Below are 15,572 nucleotides of genomic sequence, written 5' to 3' on the forward strand. Positions count from 1 at the left end.
ATGGTAAAATTTGACATCCCATGACTTTTTATGTGACTTTCTCATTTATTTCCAAGGCGACTGTCTCACTTGAGAAATATTTGTTTTTATTCGAATGCATGTTTCTCTTAAATTTTATTATATATATTTGTAAATAGTATTTTGAAAGGTCTAGACAACTACAAAATCGAAATCAAAATATTATGATTTTATGAAGGCCTACGTAAGTAATATGCAATTTCCAGTGAGAACATGTGGTGTGTACAAACATGCTTCTACTTATGTAAAAACTTTATTTTTTAAAAACATATCAGCAACATATTTAGTCTTTATACAACTGATGATACATCAAATAAAAGTAATTGTAAAAGTAATCTCCATTGGAAATATATACAACAGTGATACTGCACATTCTGTATACATATTATCTTTCTATATACATTAAAAATTTTCTTATTCTTTGAAGAATTTAGTCTTTCTTACTGTTTGAACAATAACTTCATAAGAAGAAACTCAGTTATTATATCTAAAACCAATACACACTTCTAGTACACACTAGTAAAAAAACTGCAGATACTTCCATTATTTTCAGATTATTTCGCACATGCAAAAACTGTAAAGTTAAAAAAACTGCACTATCTTAAGACAGCATATATCAGAAATATATTCCTTTTCTTCTCTACAGAAAAATGGTGAAGAACAGTAGAGACAGCTCTAGTGGTAGATGACTGAGTGTGTCTCTGCTTATTGACACCTGTACATAAGGTTGACTGGTAATTATGCCAAAGTATCAGAAAGCAAGAACTGGCTGAGATGGCACATAACCAACCCTTAAATACAGAGTTATGCTGCTGGTTTCTTTGCTTTAAAAACTTCAACTTTCAGAGGATGGCAAATGCTGTCAGGTATTTCTCTGCCAACTGGGATCGATACATCTCCTAGAAGCAAAATTATTATGAAACTGAGTACATAGTGTGATATGTTTTGTACACATTCTAATTTACTTCATTCCACTTTGTTACTCACCATGTGGACATGCACTTAATGCTACAAGAAGATCCATATCTGCTATAAATTCAATGTAGTCACCTTTCTTTGCTGGGCTGGCTTTCGCAAAGTACTGGTGTGTATCCTAAAAAAAAGATCAGATACTTAATATTACAATTTGATTTAGTTCAGCACTCCCATTGCATCTATCATTTTGTAAATAATTCTAAAGAGCAATAAGTTAAAAGCATGGCTATTACCTATGATGGAACTTAATGTACATGAAACATAACTCCCCACTGACAATTTGATTCACCACTGACATCCCCCGCCCCTTCCCCATACTTGATTGCATAAGCTAGTCCACATGTCACAGAATGCCAAGTGCATAAAACATCCAATAGGACTACACCTCTTAAATTGTTTCTAATTGATCACCAACGTTTCAGTTGGTGATGGTTTTCATTTAGTAAGCAGCTGCCACAGACAATACAAATTCTGACTTGTTGGATGAATTTTAATTCTTCAAGTATAATATATAGCGGTTTTCATTTAGTAAGCAGCTGCCACAGACGATACAAATTCTGACTTGTTGGATGAATTTTAATTCTTCAAGTATAATATATAGCAGCTTCATATGTAAAGAGTTTATCTGAGGTACACAATAAGCTTATGAACATAAAAAATGGAATCTAGACTGCAATAGAGGCAAATAATGGCTTATACTCAACACACACCGAAACTATTGTAATCAGGGTAGAATTAAGAGATATAAATCATGAAAAAGTTCTAAGGATTTTCCTCCTGAGAGCAATGTAAAGAATTTTTGATCTGACAGCAAATGACTATTTCTAGGTTAAAAAGTACATTTACTTTTCAAGGCAGGGTTCTTTTCGGTCAATGCACATACCCCAACAATGTTTAAGTGATTTTATTCCATCAGTGAAGTGCTTTTATGGAAAAGCTGCAATATTTCCATCTATGGTTGCCATTGGACTCAAAATGTTTTCCATCCATGAATTGCCTTTGATGTACAAAGACATAGAGGGTGTCAAATCTGGTGAAAATTGTGGATGTTCCAACAACTTGTACCTCAAATCTCTGAGTTTTCTGACTTTCAGTTCATTTTGATGGCCAAATGTACTTTTTCCTATGCTCAGTTTCTTTTGTCCTCCCCCCTTCCATTTCGTTTATGGTTTAAAATAAAATGGTTTTCTCCGATGTTTCTGACACACCCATTATGGAGAGATTGATGACCATAGTTTGGTCTCTTAAAACCCCAAATCCATCCATCCACACAAAGCTCTTTATTTGCATATACTCCTTTTGTGCAATTAACATGGCACACAATATCAGGTATAGCATCACTGCATTTTATGATCCAAACTTATTGGTGACTTGTACATTATGTCTTTCCCATCAACATTCCTTCACATACTTTTCATCTTGTACTTTTTGTTCTGTGTAAGATCATGAATTGCCTTCAAGTCAATACAATAATTCTAATCACCAACTAAATACAAAAACTAGTAATTCTAGTATCAATTCAAATTCTATATTTTTTTAAATTCCTGATTTGAAGTTGTTAGTAAATACACAAACTAAATATGTATATTACCTTAGTGAATCCTGTGCACATAAATATATTCCATACATCATGTACATCATCTTCTGTCAGGCCCTCTTTCTTTACAGCTTCTGTTAAGTATGCATGACACGAGTCATTTGTTTCTTTCCCAGTAATCAGCTTTGTTGTATACTGATCACACCTAGTTCCTGTGGTCACAAAAGACAAAAATATACCCTCACATACAATTTGCCAACAAAATCACAAAAAAGTACTTCATTTTTTTTTTTTTCATCTGAGACAGAATTATCTCTCAATTTCAAAACACTGGGCAGGTTTCACAAGTAAAATATCTAAAGCTAAATGCATGGATATTTATTTTTTTACATCACATGTATGTGTATAAATAACTTTAGATTTAGTTTTGAGACTTAATTAGACTTCACAAAATTCTTGGAAATAGCACTTAAGTTATTTAATATTTGCATAATTTAACTGATCCAATTTTGTTTCCTACAGTTAATTTTTATGCCACTATAAACACAAATGAAATCAAACACTGGGAAATCCAGGATGGAATAATGACAATATTATGAAAAGGAGGATGGCCTGAGTAACTAGCGACTGTAATCACATGTGTGCAAGTTGCATTTGCATGTGTGTGTGTGTGTGTGTGTGATTTATTTATTGAACTAATGATTGGTTCATTCATAGACAGAGTAATATAAACATTAATATAAACATTACATGAGGCAGGGAACACCAAGACAAGATCATAACCCACTGAAAGCTCAAACAGATGTAAGAGAGAAACAACGATGACGAAGCATTCATGAATGATTGTGTTTGTGCTAACTTCTATAAATTTGAAGAGACATTTCTACATATATGTTTCACATTTTAAAATCGATTTCAAGCTGAAATTATCCTTTTGATTCCATTGATCACTAAACACGAGAAATTCACACCAACTAACACATGAATAAAATGTAATTTGAACAAGTCATACATATCGTCCTTTACATTTAGCAAAAACTGTCACAGGGTCTGAAACTGTACTGATCAAAAATTTAATAAACTCAGAAATGAGTAGTTCCTACATAGAAGGCAGGGAAGTACAAAAACTTCCACTACAAACAAAATGGTTAATGTGTGACGGTTCAACACTGCACTGAAAAGGCAGAACTAAGAACTATTCCATAACATTAGCAGCAGTTCATCTGCGTGCTGACTTCTTCACCCATAGCTAATTTCCTGCCACTCTCCATGTACACTGTAACTGAGACTGTTAAAAGCAATGATACTTGAATCTAGGGCTGCAAATCAATGGATATGTATTCCATAAATGTCAGTGTCAAACAGTCGAAGTGAAAGACTAATACCATTATGACTGTCACTGTAATGGTAGCTGGGCAGACATTTTGCTACAACTTCCTTTTCTTTTTTTTTTCAATGAACAGAACTTAAGAAAATGCTGATTTAGCTGAACTGAGAACTATGTTCACGACAGTGACTAACTCTTTTATGGAAGATTTTGAGGAGTGGGCACAGACCTGAAACCCCTCTGCTCCTGGAGATATGTGGACAATACCATTATACTAAAATTATCCATTGCTCTAAAGCTGTATGTTACCATTTAATTAAATAGTTTATGGAACTTTTCATTACCAGTCATCAATTTTAGAATATTTAGGGCTGTTGGAAAAATCAAGAAAAGTACATTACTTTCAGGCAGAGTCATGAGGACTCAGGCTTTTTCAGCACTGGTCCCTGTGCTGGTGGGGGTGGCAGATGAGCTGTGAATGACACTTTGTTCTCCATTCCCCTGGATCCATCTATGCTGAAAACTTTTAGTCCTTTCAATCTGATGAAGGATGTCCACAATTTTTAGGGGAATTTTCTTTTGCCATTTATTAGATGTTTGCTACCCACCTTCTGTGCATCAAACTTTTGTTTTGTTTGTAAATGTACCACATGCTGGTATGAAAACAGCACATCTAAGAGACGGGCAGTGGGCAATGATATTATGACCACTGCAGTACTTGCTGCTATAAGCGATTCTTCTGTGCCATGTCAGTCCCACCTAGGAGATATGCTCCTACCCATGGAACCCCGAGGGAGTAGAAAACTTGCTTGTTGACATCTAACGAAGATAAGTCAGTCACTGGTTGACAACCAAGACATACAAGAGACATTGTACCAGGCTAATGTTGTGTAACTTTGAGTGCAACCAACTGTAAAAATACAATGAAGTCACATCAACAGATAATGAATACATGTATTTTGAAGAAGAAGAGTCTGAAATCATTCAGCAATAGCTGGCATCTTAAGTAACTTTCCAACCTGACACAGGTATCACAACAGAGGTAAAGGAGTCTGGAGCCAAGATATCTGGGCCACGGTACTTCTGCAACTACTTCCAAGTGCAGGTAGGCAATGTTTATTACACACAAACGGACCATTACACGTGCATGATACATCGCACACAGAGAGAGGGTGTGAGTATGTGTGTGTGTGTGTGTGTGTGTGTGTGTGTGTGTTAATATAGCAAATGGTCACTTTTAGTAGTTTTGTTACAACTTACTGATGTACACAATATTATATTCCTCAATATTACCTATAACATCATGTACACCTGCACCATCCTCATCTATACCATACTTAATCGAGTCAGCAACTACGGTTGCCATTGGACGTAGGTACGGTAAATTGCTCCACAATCTGTCATAAACAGTCAGATGTGCAGAATGTAGCTGACGTGTTTTTCCTGCAAAACAAAGTTTGTTTTGTTTTTCTCTGGATGCATCACTTCCAATAAGTACAGTTAACAAACTAAAAGAGTAACATACAGTCTTTAAGATTTTTGTATGTCAAAATAAACATTTAAAAAAAAATTTAAAGTCCTTCCATTCCTTCATATTTACTTACCAGAATAAAATCTTTCCTTTGTATTGTGAAGATTCCAGAAGTTTAAATCACCAACCTGAAAAAATCATGAATACATCAAATGAAAACTATAGAAAATGTGCTAATGAAGTCATTCCAAACCTTATATTAATACTTTTACAAAATAGTTTTAATATTACATCTCAGCATCTTAAAAACACAGAAAAAAATTTGTAATTTTTTAAAGAAGGAAACAATATAGGTATTTATCAGATAGTTTGTTAATACTTATAATTAGCTACCTGTGTAAGTCTTCCATCACAAATGTCATAACAATAACCACTAAAAAATGTTTTAGAAGCTTATATTAGTATTTGTTGAAATTTCTCATATAATTCTAAATGACTTTGATTTGTAAAGTTTGATAAATAGTCTGAAAATAAGTGAATGAAACTATTATGTGCATATTTCCCTTACAGCATTTGTTTAGACAGTTATAAGGTATATCAATGAGTATCTATTCTATTTTCTTTGTAGCAGATTATGACACAGGCTACCTCAGACTGATGATGTATTTCTAACAAGAAACATTTTTTAGAAAACAGAAACTGTCAGACTGCAGGAGAGTCCTGCAATCCTGGCCTCCATTTAGTGTACCATATTACACCTTGCAATGAAATGAGGATTTTTGTTCTGTAATGATCTCCACAGTTATAACATACCATCACCATCTGCATTGCACTGGTATTGCTGGCAGTTTATTACAGAATGGTGTACTGACAATTTCTTTGGACTAGGTATTATTTATCTCCAGTAAGTGTGTGAATGTGTTTTCAGAATATCATCTATACATCATCATATTTCAGCACTTCTGCATGCTCATTTCATAACTAATTTCCTATCAGTTCAATGTTTCAGGTGCCAAATGGCGTGACAAAAAATTTCCCAGAACAAGTTTTTAGTAATATGTGGCACTCACAAATCTGTCTCAATGTAACACACAGTATCCCTTTGAATCCACACTCAGTTACATTAGTATCTGTTCTTGGGCACAATATTTGTTGCTGTTAATGTGCGGTTCAGGCAAAGAAAGTAATTCTAAGAGTTATCTTCTTCTCTTCAGTGCTTCTATTAGTCCCATTCCATTTACTCCAATTATAGCAAGAGTTATATAGCTGCTCTGTACCTACATTAGAGTTTAGTATGTATACCACACTGTATAAACAGGTGAAACAGAGCTCAAATAATGATGTATCTTCTACTTTGAAAAATAAATCTTAAATGTTAGGCAGCATACTAAGAAAGTTAATATTAATGGATCGGAACAGATTTCTCAATAACCATTATGTACACTTATCTTTAAATCGCAGAGACTACCAGGATGTGACTACAGTATTTATATGGAGTCTGATGTCAAGAGGAACCATACATTCCCTTTCGGATTCAGTACTTTAATAGTCTGTAATTCAGACATAGCAAGTTCACACTGTCATGATCAGTCCAAATGCTCTACGTGTTCTGGCCAGCAATTATTCAGTCTGTGCTCATCTTGTCAATCGACAGAAAATTCCCCAAACAACAATGTCTTGCTGCATTCAGGTTAGAGCGTGTTTATAAGGGTGTTGCTCCCCAGCTGTCTTGTACATCAGACAAATCCTACACTCGCATTGTATAGATATCATCACCAACTGAAGGAACCGCACTACAGAATCTCGTTGGCACCAATCAAAGGGAGGGTCAGAAGAGCCACACCACAGACAAACACCAAATAATTGTGTGCCATGGCCAAATGTGTACTAAAATTGAACATATACATGACAATGCAGTTTTCCTAACTTACAACAATATCTTTGTGGCTATCAAGACCCAAGTCAACTGCTTTGTTCCAATGAACACAACTCCCACTTCTGTGCTTACTGTCAAGCTCCCAGCATAGATAGTACCACAAAGGACAATTCATATTCATCAGTAACATCACGCCTATAAGTCATATCTAGTATACCAGAAGGAACTGACATCTCAGGTAACAAAAATCCATCAAATCAAGAGCCTAGTTCGATTAATGAGAAATTTCTCAATATCATTAAAGGTTAATTGTCTAACAAAGGAAAGTAGGAGCACCAATTGACCTTTCAGGTAACTGGCATATTTTAAGAAACATAATGAATATTGATGTTGTTTATTTGAGTCATTCACAAATCACTTGAATGGTCATTCAAAACAGAGAAAATCTGAAAATAATGAATCATAGCTAGTACTTCTGTAAACATCTACAAGACTAATACTGTTCTCCAGCGGAATGCTCTGTTCTTTTGTAACTAATTGGAAGGCTTTCCAGAGGGAACTCTCCCAGAACAGTTATTTTGCAGTTTCTTTGAGTGAAATGTGGCAAAACCTAATGTCAGCATCTACTTCTGAGGTTACTACCTAGTACAACAGGAAGGTAAACATGACGTTGGTCTTTTAACAAGCGCTGCAATTTCTCTCCAGAAAGTCCCTACCTTCATTGAACTCCCAGGCAATATTGCTTAAGGTCAAGACTCCTACTACTGAATTCTGTGTTGCTTCAGTGTACAAGCCTCTCCATTATAGACTCTAAAGCAGTACTTGTGGAGACTTATTTAAATATCCTCCATCTCCACATACAGTCTATCGGGATTTTAATGTTCACCATCAAGCTCGGAGATGTATTGCCATGAATGTGAGCAATATAGATTTGTTGGAGGCCATAGATGACAAGAGCCTATTATTCTAAATTACAGATCTCCTAAAATGATCTCAGCACCACATAAAAGCAGATCAGCTGTTGATAACAGACATTGTTCTGGTGACTTCAGTTTTTCCAACAAATGGTGCACCAAAATGGACTCACTAGAGTCCAATTAATTCCAAAGTGAGGTAAGAATCACAAGTAATCAAAAATGCACTTGCATACTTTGTCCCTCCACCATATGGACAGGCATTCTGGACACTTTATGCATCAATATTAGAAGAACCAGTCTAGCAGTTCAGCTGCTCATTACAAACATACAGCCTAAATGATGCTCCTTGATACCACTAACAATGCAGAACATGCTTCCATTCCTTAGAAGAAAGACTTTATCATTGGCAGGAACTGTCAGGAATCCTTCTCCTGTTTGGGTTTGCCTGCTCTCAGGCAGTGGCACGACACTGTCTTGCATTATGTGCTAATCACCTTATAACGAACTTTCTGAACAACAAGAGAATAAACATACAGTTAAGAAAGTCCTTAAGCATGAAAAGAAGCTAAGTTGGACAAACTTTTGCTCTGCATTAACTAAGAAAAGTAGTACTACAGAACTATGGCACAGAATCAATAAATTCAGGAACAAGTGATCCTAATTGAATCTCTCCTCTTTTGGTATGTCCTCAACCACTCACAGGTTCAATACGCTATGTCCACAGTGATGACTACCTTGTTTCTCCATTTATGTTAATAGGACTGAAGAAACCAAGACTGGAGAACACACACAATTATCCCAGTTCTGAAAAGAAGTAAAGATAATTGTCAGTCAACTTTGTACTGACCCACAGCACTTTGCTCTTGTATTGAATAAACACTGGAACATTTAGTTACACAATGACTGTAGTGGTGTCTGGAATCGAACCTCTTGGCTTCTTCCCTGTTTGGATAAACACTGGAACAGTTAGTTACACAATGACTGTAGCGGTGTCTGGAATCAAACAACCTCTTGGCTTCTTCCCTGTTTGGATTTAAAAGGGGAAACAGCACAATCAATAATATCACTCACTTCTTAACAGATATCTTGGCAGTCTTTTCAAAGAACAAAATACCACAGTTTTTTTCCCTTGATGTCAACAGAGCAAATGACAATGTAAAAGTAGATCACTTGCTCCACTAACTGAGGGTTCTAGGTGTCCTAGAAAGAAATGTTTACAGACTAGAGTGTACAATTTCAGAAAGAAAGGTTTTTATAAAGTTCAGGGTAAAATGATAGGTCCCCAGACTGTCTCAAATGTCCTCCCACAAAGGGCAGTTCTCAATCCTTTACAACATGCCGTGTACACCATGGATCTCAAAACAGCTTTTGCCACACTGATCAAAATACTTCATTATGCTGCTGATATTTGCTTGTATATTCACTCCATATCTTTTGTGCAATGTGAAGCTGCACTTTCCTCTGTTATGGCCCATGTGAAAAAACTGCATCTGAGCAGACAGCTTGAAAACTTTGGCCGATTAGTCACTCCTCGTTGTATTTTTCAAGTGTTCCTATCGATGAATTTGTGACAGAACCATCCTACATTTTGACTGCTACCCAGTCTCATCACAGACTTGATTCTTGGGCATTGTCCTGGATTCCTAGCAGTCATTGGTCCCTCACATTAACCTTGTAATATGTGACTGTGAAAAAGCATTACGTAATATCCAATCAGTCTCCCAAATTTGGTGGGGCTCTCATCCCACACATTTATTGATGTTACACAAAGCCCTATCTGATGAAGACTTGACTAAGCTCGTGTTGCGTCTCATACCAGGCAAAATGACATTTGGAGAAAACTGGAAAAGTTTCAGTTTACATATGTTCAGCAGTGCTTAGGTGCTATGGGCTTTACCAATAAGAATGTCCCCTTAATTGAAGCCCATGAAATGCCCTTGCATGTCAGAAGGCAGCTGCTGGTGGATAAATCTGTACTTAATAGGGTGTGCTTTTCAAATCGTCCTTTCCATTCCAAACTGGAGGCAACTGACTTCATTTACGACTGCTCTTCATAGCACTTCTGCACATGCACTGATAATTAGCCATAGAACATGGGCTCGTCTGTCAACAAAAATCCTCAGCTTAAGTTCACTCTATCTATATGCACAATTACTCGATCCTCTCTCACAAAATGTGTGAACATTTAACTGGCACATAACTAACATACAAGCCACCCATGTATCACAATACAATGTGCCTAGTATACCAGAAATGATCAGACCTCTTGTATTTCCATACCAATGGTACTCAATTAAGAGAGGGAGAAAATGTGGGATGTGCCTTTCTCTGTCGACAAATACAAGTATCAAAAATGTTTCAACTGCTGAAGTAAACTTAATTTTCTTCTGCAGAAGCCATAGATATGTTAATGACTTAAAATATGTCAGTTCCCTCATGTTTCCAAGTATGGTATTAGGCACTACAGAGGCTGAATGCCTGGTTGAGGAGATGGACCTTGATAACTGATATAGGGCACCATGGCCATGTTGCGCTCACATGGCAAGTGTGCCACCATCTTGCCACATGAGTGCGCCGGCCAATACCGTTACACGTAGCCAGTATTCATGCAGCTGCACGGCACACAGCCAGTCAGCTCAGTGCTCACCTTTGACACCTATTGATCAACATTTGCTGTACAAGAACTGTTGGATAACTATCTTGCACGTCACCCGGTTACTCTCTCTGGTTTTATCTTGGATTTGTCTTTATGCTGCTCTTGATACTGTTGTCATTGTTGTGGCAACTGCTTTGCATAGCACCTCATTGTGGTCTGCTGCCTTGTCTGTAGTCTGTCTGTGGTGTTTCGTTATCTGTACCACTGGTTGGGTTACTCTTCCACAGGTGGCTCTCCCACCTGGCAGCTCCCTCCATTTCTGCATTCAGAGATCAGTGCACTGATATCCACCTAGCATGGATATAGCACCATGGTGCTCATTTTATGTAATTCTATATCAGTTTTACAATCTCTTAGGCACAAAAAGTGAAATTCAAAAACCAGTGATCTCATCTTTACTATCATCTGGCAGTGCATCCAGTGTGAAATCCAAAGGCAGTTGGTAGAATGCCTGTGGGTTAAATCCCACTGCAACATTATTCTTAATGAAAAAGTTGATGTTCTTGCTAAAGAAGCTACAAAATCTTGACTTTATTTGACCACAAACTTTCGTCTTATGAATTGTACTGTCTGACGAGATGGAATGCCTTTCAGTAATGGGAAGAGTACTGGAATGTGTCTCTGTTCTTCAGAGGAAGATATTATGCCTGTGTTCCATCTGTTATGCCACATAGACCCCTATCAGATGGCTGATATCCACAGTCCACCACGTGTGATTCAACCATGGAAGCTTTCAGGTGCACCTTCACTGCACAGTAATTACTCCAACTCCATTCTGTGACTGGAATAACGCTACAGAAGGTGACAATCACATCCTCTTTCACGTGAAGTATGAGAGAGGCACAGACAATTGTTTTTCTAACAATTACTTCATCTGAAAGTAGAGTTTCCTACAATGCCACCATTTGGCTTTCTTTGAGTAATCCTGCTTATACTTAAGAGTTTTTTATTATAGTTTTACATGCTGCCAAGATATCTCTGTAGTAATAACACAGCACTGAGAACTAAGTTAACCATTGTTTCATGTTAATATGTATTTTACATGTATTATTATTTCAATTTAAGCTCTGAACATTTCTTATGCTCCTGTTCGTTGCATTTTATTACTTAACTTGTTGTGACAGACAATTATCTATGTTAATCTAACACACAAAATTTTTGCACAGCAGGTCGAAAACTTTTGTTAAACATGCACTTGTATCTCTACTTATATTTGTGCCACTACACTATTGCTAATTGTGAATGTTATTATATTGTTCTTCCATCTTTTCCTTTACTAACAAAACCCTACTGTAAAATATCTTACATGCATGTTAATCAACAGCAGGCTCCTAAATGCCACTGTATCACTAAGCTCTCTTATTGTGTCATCAATTTATGTTTTGTATAGTATCTCAGTTATTTACAGTCTACATGACGAAATGACCATTTGCTGCCAAAGGCCATATATATAAATAAGGGGTGCTCTATCAAATGAATCAACATAACATCAGTACAAACAATGACAGTATGCATAAAGCAAGACATGGGCAAGCAAGTAAGGAGTAAGAGAGGCTGTAATTTAATATAGAAGAAAAAGATGATCAATGTCAAAAAACCAAGTCTATAGCTCACACTGTTTAGATTACTTAAAGGAAGGGAGATTAGAGCATTGTGTTCCACTCATGATAACAATATAGCCATCAGAGATGATGCACAATCTTGAATTGGACAAAGGTTAAAACATAATTTCGTCATACTGTTTTCAAAGTAATCATTCAGGAATTCAGCTTAATCAATTTAAAATCTGGATGAGCAGATGGGAATTTGAACATTGTTTCTGACTTTTGTCCAGTGAGCACTGCACAGATTCAATTGGTTTCTGATTTAATACATGTTGTTTTAAGGAAAAATCTTACCTGTGAACCTTCACAGACAGTTATCCGACACAGCTCCCCTTGCATCACTTTCCACGTGCGAGCAGACTTCTTTGGCACAATGAGTTCAAGAACCCTGTCACCTGTGAGTGCCTCATAACGACGGTCATCATAGTATGAACGATTAACAGCAGCAGCAGCAGGTGAATCATAGCACACTTGCACAGGCCTGCGTGTAAACTTCCTTGGGCCCTCACCACGACCACACCATCCCACTACACAGCCATCCGTCATCCTATACACAATGAATATACTGCAATCATGCAATATGAAGGAATAGAGGGCTGTTGCATGTTACGACATTACAGTCTAAGAAAAAAACATAATTCATATATATATATATATAGTCATTTACATATTTACAAGTCTAGTTTGACAATAATCAGATTGGTAGCCAGATGTGGCCTTACAGCAGGACCGTCCTTGTATACCTGAAGGAACTTGGGAACCAACAAGAAATAAATCAGGTTGGCCAGAAAGAATGAAAGGCAAGAAACTACAGCTAAATTAGTCCATCTCTTAACCATAAAATGTCATTAATCCATCAAAGAAAAACTATAACCACTTTCTGGAATAAAACACAGGTCATTTCCATCTACGAGAGGGTTCGCGGAAGTAACAATCTTATAGTCCAATATCGTTGACATTTATATGTTGTAGAATAATAGAACATATTCTGAGCACAAACACAATGTTGCATTTCCAACATAATAACATCTCCTCTGTGCCATCTAGCAAGGATTCCAAAATAACTGGTCAAGTGAAATCCATCTCATGTTTTTGCATATGACATCCTGAAAGTTCGTTAGTTAGTTTCATGTTCCATTGATCATTTTGCACGATAAATCGCAATGATGTGGAATTAGTCATTTTACATTCACATCACAAATTAATTTTTACATATGGTTACATGCCGAACATTTCTAAGTTAGATTAGAAAATAAAATAAAATAAATATACATAGATGTGAGTTAGTTGGCCTACTAACAATCTTTTACACATTACAATAAAAGAAATTATTCTACAGGATAGAAGGAGATGTCAAGGAGAAACTGTCTCAACTTGTTTTCAAATTTTACTTCGCTGTCTGTCAGACATTTTATATCACTGGGCAAGTGATCAAAAATTTTTGTTGCAGCATTGTGCACACCTGTTTTTGCTAAAGATAACATTAATGTGGAGTAATGAATGTCATTTTTCTTTCTGGTATTGTAATTATGTATATCATTGTTCCTTTTGAACAGTAGTGGATTGTTGACAACAAACTTCATGAGGCAATAAATATACTGTGAAGTAGTAGTCAGAATGCCCAACTTCTTAAACAGACGTCTACAAGATAGTTGTGGATAAGTACCACATATTCTTACAGCTCAACAGAGCAATGAAGAATTTCTTAAAGATGAGTTACCCCAGAACATTATTCAATATGGCATTATTGAGTGAAAATGTGCAAATTAGGTCAGCTATGGATCAAGACAATTTGGGGAAGCAGTATTTCTTGATTTCCACAAAGCATTTGACTCAGTACCATATAAACACTTCTTAACAAAAGTACAATCCTATATGGGACATCAAATGAAATATGGAACAGGATTCACAATTTCCATGTAGGGAGTATTTCTTTGGATGGAGAAGTAACTTCAGAGTGCCCCAGGGAAGAGTTTTTGGAACCTTACTGTCCCACATGAATGCTAATGAGATGGCAGACAATATTAACAGTGACCTTAGACTCCCTGCAGATGGCACATTAATCTGTAATGAAGCACTAGCTGAAGGCAACTGCACAAATATCCAGTCAGATCTCGATACAATTTAGAAGAAGTGTAAAGACTGGCAACCTGCCTGAAATATTCAGAAATGTAACATTATACATCTCACAAAACAAAAATGTTATGGTATCTAATCAGTGAGTCATAATAGCCACAACTGAAATAAAACCCGCCATAATCCCTGGATGTAATAATTTTTGGGGATATAAAATGGAATGACCACATAGGCTCAATTGCTAGTATAGTAAGTAACTGTTGGTTCACTGCCAGAACATGGGAAGAACGCAGTCAGTCTACAAAGGAGGTTGGTTACAAAACACTCATGTGATCAATCTTAGGGTATCGCTCCAATATGTAGGGCTCATTTCAAATAGGACTAACACAGGATATTGAACATGCACAAAGAAGGGCAGCACAAATGGTCACAAGTTTAATAAAGTCTTCTTGGGCTTCCAGCCACATCAGGTGGTTAAAATCCCTTGAGCATTCAACTAAGCTCTCCACAGCCATTGTCAGGTATAAATGTCTGCTGTGTCACTGTGGCCTCGCCGTTACATACTCACACTGCTGGCTGAGACATGACTGGTGCTCTCTTCCTTGTCAACTGTGGAAATTTTTTCATCCTATATCTGCCGCGCCTGCTTCAACCTCGTGATGGCTGGGTACCCGGCCGGCTGTGTTGAGCTGCAAACCACCATCCTTATTGATGGTGTTTTCAGATATTTTCATTTTTGCTGCTTCTTTTATGATGCCATCCCAAAATCCCTTTGTCGTTGTAATGACAGACGTTTCTTCGAACAGAACTCGATGTCAATTTTCTAAAGCACATTCTACCATGGCTGATGTTTCAGGATAGCATAAGCATAAGAACCTCTCATGTTCCATAGTGGATACTGTTTGGCCAACATAGCAACCACACTGACAAATATTTTGTACACTCCAGGTGTTCCAAGCCTAGGTCGTCCTCCACAGGCCTTATGAGATGTCATATTTTTGCTGGGGGTCTGAACACTGATTAGATGTCATATCTCTTCAATTTTTCCGGATAGTGTGCTACAGAAAGTCATAAATGCAAGTTTCTTGTTCTCTTCTTCAGAAATAGCCTGTGAT

The 15,572-nt window shown here is 36.8% G+C and overlaps 1 protein-coding gene across 2 annotated transcripts in view; it reads right to left on the reverse strand.

Moving 5' to 3' along the window:
• Nucleotides 1-360: 360 nt before the first annotated feature.
• The window catches only part of LOC126260169 (uncharacterized), a 109,306-nt gene continuing 94,094 nt past the window's right edge, over nucleotides 361-15,572 (reverse strand). Inside the window, exons 2-7 of one of the 2 annotated variants that reach the window (XM_049957433.1) lie at nucleotides 12,676-12,928; nucleotides 5,462-5,516; nucleotides 5,151-5,300; nucleotides 2,585-2,742; nucleotides 1,006-1,111; nucleotides 361-917 (exon numbers count right to left, since the gene is read on the reverse strand). In XM_049957433.1, coding sequence (XP_049813390.1) covers nucleotides 823-917; nucleotides 1,006-1,111; nucleotides 2,585-2,742; nucleotides 5,151-5,300; nucleotides 5,462-5,516; nucleotides 12,676-12,927 — 816 coding nt within the window. In that variant the 5' untranslated portion in view covers nucleotide 12,928 and the 3' untranslated portion in view covers nucleotides 361-822. The remainder of the gene's footprint in view (nucleotides 918-1,005; nucleotides 1,112-2,584; nucleotides 2,743-5,150; nucleotides 5,301-5,461; nucleotides 5,517-12,675; nucleotides 12,929-15,572) is intronic. The other variant, XM_049957432.1, reaches the window with a different exon arrangement.

Source organism: Schistocerca nitens, chromosome 5, assembly GCF_023898315.1.
Source record: "Schistocerca nitens isolate TAMUIC-IGC-003100 chromosome 5, iqSchNite1.1, whole genome shotgun sequence".
NCBI classification, from domain to species: domain Eukaryota; kingdom Metazoa; phylum Arthropoda; class Insecta; order Orthoptera; family Acrididae; genus Schistocerca; species Schistocerca nitens.